Source organism: Eimeria acervulina, genomic scaffold, assembly GCF_000499425.1.
Source record: "Eimeria acervulina Houghton genomic scaffold, Eah_scaff14, whole genome shotgun sequence".
Lineage (NCBI taxonomy): Eukaryota > Apicomplexa > Conoidasida > Eucoccidiorida > Eimeriidae > Eimeria > Eimeria acervulina.
In genome coordinates this window covers 15,432-19,758 of record NW_013549223.1, presented here as the reverse complement: position 1 = coordinate 19,758, position 4,327 = coordinate 15,432, and the positions used below count along the sequence as shown (strand labels likewise).

Sequence of the window (4,327 nt, the reverse complement as noted above, 5' to 3'; positions counted from 1 at the left end):
CGGCTTGCCCTCATCAAGTGAGTTGTGACTGACACTATACCAAAACTGCGATCTCCTGAAACAGCACAGGCGTGAAAGTTGCACTCTCTGTGCTGTGTTCTCTTACTTATCTGCGCTCTTTTTCCACCCTCAGAGCAAAGGAATCGAGGAGTTCTAGAGAATATCATCGTAATAAGTCTCTTTAACACTGAGTACATGCGTGGGGCGTATGGAAAGATATCACTTGTTCTTACCGGATTTCAAAAATTGTCGCAACCCATGCTTTGATATGCTCAGTATAGCTTATTTCTTGGACCAGTGGGTCGACCTTTGCTTCTGCAACAAATCCTGTGACTTCTGCCGGGGTCAATCGGCAGCTCATTACTATGTCGGCATAACGTCGTTCCGCTGCCAGTGCAGCTCCTCCGCTTAAGGAACTCACAGAATTCAAAGGCAGTGGGCTGCCTGCCTCACCCGAGGTAGAGCCAGACCCGTTTCGCGCCGACCAATAGTGCATAACTCCTACAAAAACCTGAGCCGGCACTGAACCTGCAGTGCATTCTCACACGTGCGAGAAGCAGCCAGTGAAAAGGAACGTATATTCTATTTTACGTTGATCCGTAAAAGCGCTTACCCTTCCGTCTGTCGTCAAGCACCGTGAAGAGGTGCACAAGTGTCTTTTCCACACTTTCACGGTCTGGAGGCTCGCCCTGAAATGCAACACACAGCACATAACCTTTCAGGCAGTGTCCTATGGGCGTCCACTTAATTAGCAGGAGCATGTATCATCACGTTTCATTTTTCACCTGGTCTCCGTCGTCAGCCATAAATTGCAGCTGAGCGTGCGAAGCGGGTCTCAGCTTGCTGCGACGGCGAGCTGCAAGGCTAGCTCGTTGCTTCTGCTTAGAGTCTCGAACGGAAAGTCCACGCAGCTCCTCAAATTCTGCTTGTGCCTCGGCATCCGCCACCATCTTGCCAATTCGATCGGCTACAGACAAAAAACACTGCCAAGGCCATATTGTTTTTCTCGACGACTGGAGAAAGTGCCTTGCATATCGAGCTGTTAACTTAAGAAGTTCCATCATGCACCTGACTGTCTCTAATATGTAAATGCCTTCATGATGCTATTTATACGTGAGGAGAGTTGGACCTGCCTGTTTCCATCAAGCAGTCACTGTCAAACAGGGGTGGCAGAACGCGTTGTACGACCTGCAAGTGCGCAGGAAACTTTCACACTACACAAGGTAAACGCAGCATGGACCCCTAGCCTGTTGCCACCAGCGAACTTCAGTGAATATCGATGCAAAGGTAGTCCGTTTCTCTCTGAGACATGGAGTTTCTCGTAGCTCTATTTTCACTTTCGACACGTTCGGCTTCATCACAGCAGCAAGCTACAACGCTAAATTTCCCGCATGTGCTTCTAACCGCAACAAACTCTTCCCAGACAACTTGACCTTGACGGTTCATAGAAGACAAGCAAAGAAGCACCTGCAGCAGCTCAGCGCCGTTGAAGCCCTCTAACGAAATATTTCTCTGGGCGTATTGCTCTTGAGGTATTCTTGGGAGCAAGACAGCTATCACTACGGTGTGGAGCGTGCAAAAGGGCAGTCGGCTGACATGAATGTGCATTTTGGACAGACACAACCCGCTGTTGTCGAGCACCTCTCTCAGCGTCCAAACAGGCACAAGCCCAACAGCTGTGACTCCCATCTGCGGCAATCTCGTATGATATGGAGCACGTTCCTTTACATTAAAGAGAAAATAGGGTTAAGGCGCCCCGCATGTCCCTGCTTACTACCTCGGTCTGCCCGTAACTATCAATTGGGGAATAGGTCGCAGGATTGCTTGGAAAGGACATGAGTAATTCTGCAGGCATCGGAAAAGATAAGTTTTTGTAAAGGAAACAGGCTCATTGCGAAAACGATAAACCTGCGATAAGGTTCTTACGAAGCTTAGTCGTTGCATTCTGCAAGATTTTGCCAGCATCGTTAGCAGGCGACAATCGCAAGAAGCGATAGCTTTACATGAAGGGATGGAATATGGAGATCGACGGCATCTTACACTTCTTTTGCAGTCCTATTGAGCTCAGCTTCGATCGCTATAGGGTCAACTTCAAGAACGGCATTGTTAATACTTTCCTTCCTATGCCGCAGCACATCATGACACTAACTGGAATGCCTCTACCCAGTACGAGCATCCAGGCTGCTCTGGATGGCATTTCGTTTTGTGTCGGGCGCACCTGAGGACGTGAAGTAGAGCTGGCAGCGCTTCGTATTCGACTTCCCCTTGGTCATTCCCTGGAATTGTTTGCATAATGAAAGCCATGTCTTGCCTAGAATACCTTGAGTGGTTTTCCGAACAAGAGAACAAACAAACCTTTGCTACATTTACTTCTTGCAAAGAACCCTTTGGAAGGCAGATTATGTGAGCTGGCTGAAGTTACTAGCCGTTTCTTTTGGCAGCAAACCAGGAATCTCGTACTTGTCAGTGCGTTGCATAGCCGTATAAAGCTCTTGCCGTTTGACCAAGCCTAACGAATGAATAATCCACAATAGCGTGATGGATAGAATGGGAATATATGCTGCTAGGGAGAAAAGAAGGCAGTTCCAGTCCAACCATCAACAGAGAAAGACCGTTTACACTACCTGTCGATGTCACGTGATTTCCCATTCCTTCTAGCAGCTCTCTTGTCATCCTGCGGACGCGTGTGCATTTAGAAAGAAAGCACAGCAGCGTTTCTGCAACTTCCATGTGCCATGTTCTTGTTTTTTGGCGTGTTAGGGAAGTCCCGCACCTAAATGTCTCATCTAGCTCCTCACGAAAGAGGAGCACCATTGCATCTGCTGTTGCTCTTCGCTTCACATTGCTGCAGAGGCTTCACAGAACACAAAAAAATGCTCGGTGAGATGCGGCGGAAGAAATTTTCCCCCTCATTCTGCATCGAGGAGTTCCTTCCACCGGCACTTTCGGGGGGTTTGGGCCTCACCGCTGTCGAGCTTTTTCTCTCCTGTCTCTGAGCATGTCAAGCAGTTTGGGAATCTTCTGAATGACATGTGAGGAAATATAAACGGCACAGCGCGTTCAGAAATAAGGCATACTGAGACTTGATGACCATTTTCATCTATCGCCTGATATGTCCGACCGTAGAGGTAATCTCTTTAACTCATGCACGAGCCCTGTAGTGTTCACTAGACACTGCAGGGCTCGTGAACATAACAAACCTCCAGAAAGGGCCCATATTCAATCCACCCCTCTGCATGCTCTTGAGCACCGGCGAGAAGTTGAACGAATTCCCATCTTGTAAGGCCCAGTGGACAAGCAAAAAGCAATGCTGCAACCTCACGATGCTGGAGGCGGCCTGGAACAGTGGTAAGTGACCCGAAAGAAAATCGCTTGCCTCATCGGGAACAACCTGCCTCACTGAAGTAATGCTTAAACTCTTTAACGAAAATATGATGACCGCATTCTTGCCTGCGTGTTCTTCATCTGCAGATCTGAACACCTTCTCTAAGAGTTGCCTTAGCATATCATCTGTCAGATGCTGTTCAAAGCTCATACGAGGGGTGAGCACATTCTGCTGATCGTGGGCCTCTCCAATTCCCCTCTGGGAACCTTCCCACTTGGCTACTTTTCTCCGTTGGAGGATAGCATGCTGGTGTTGCTTCTCCTGCTGCATCAAGACGGCCTTCTGCTCAAGCAGTAGCATGTTGACTTGCTGAAGGTGCGCATCCATGCGGGTTCTCTCGAAGCTGCAAAAGCTCGTCAGCATCTAAGCGTAATAAAAAGTTGTTCAATGGGATGCCTGCATATGCCTGAGATGTGCCTGCTAGTGGGTAATGGCATATTTCCTTACGGCGTCTGGAGCATCACCGAGCGCCTGACTTCCCGTTTATTTTTCAGAATCCTGTACACACACACACACACACACACACACACACACACACACACACACACACACACACACACACACACCTGATTCTACCCCATGCACCGATGCGCTAGCTCTGCGACCAAGAAAAGCACAGTGGTTCTTACTACATTTTGGGGCTTAAAATGTTATGCAAGCGCAAACTTGCAAGTGTGCAAGCTTGCAGGTTTGATTGACGAGGCTGTCCCTCCTCGTGGATACGCTTGTGCATATTTTGCACCTGTCAAGCCACAACTCGAACTTCGAAGGTAGTAGTGTCCTGGAATATGTGTGGATAAGTTGCTCGCCCTCAAAGCGGAAGGCAATGCGCCCATCTGCATTGTTTCTGTGCATTTGCACACCAGGCTATCAAATTCATTGCCCTTGGTATTGACCCATTGGGAAGATACACGTCCAGCTTTGCAGCTTCAGTGATGTGGT

At 48.5% G+C, this 4,327-nt stretch overlaps 1 protein-coding gene across 1 annotated transcript; it reads right to left on the bottom strand.

Moving 5' to 3' along the window:
- Positions 1-229: 229 nt before the first annotated feature.
- On the bottom strand, positions 230-4,019 carry EAH_00003880 (hypothetical protein, conserved; the record flags this gene model as incomplete). Its single annotated transcript, XM_013393576.1, has 12 exons — positions 230-528; positions 614-689; positions 786-967; positions 1,155-1,188; positions 1,405-1,591; positions 2,041-2,121; positions 2,219-2,320; positions 2,774-2,854; positions 2,966-3,021; positions 3,323-3,728; positions 3,833-3,883; positions 4,018-4,019. Coding segments are annotated over 12 exons (1,557 nt in total).
- Between the last annotated feature and the right edge of the window lie 308 nt (positions 4,020-4,327).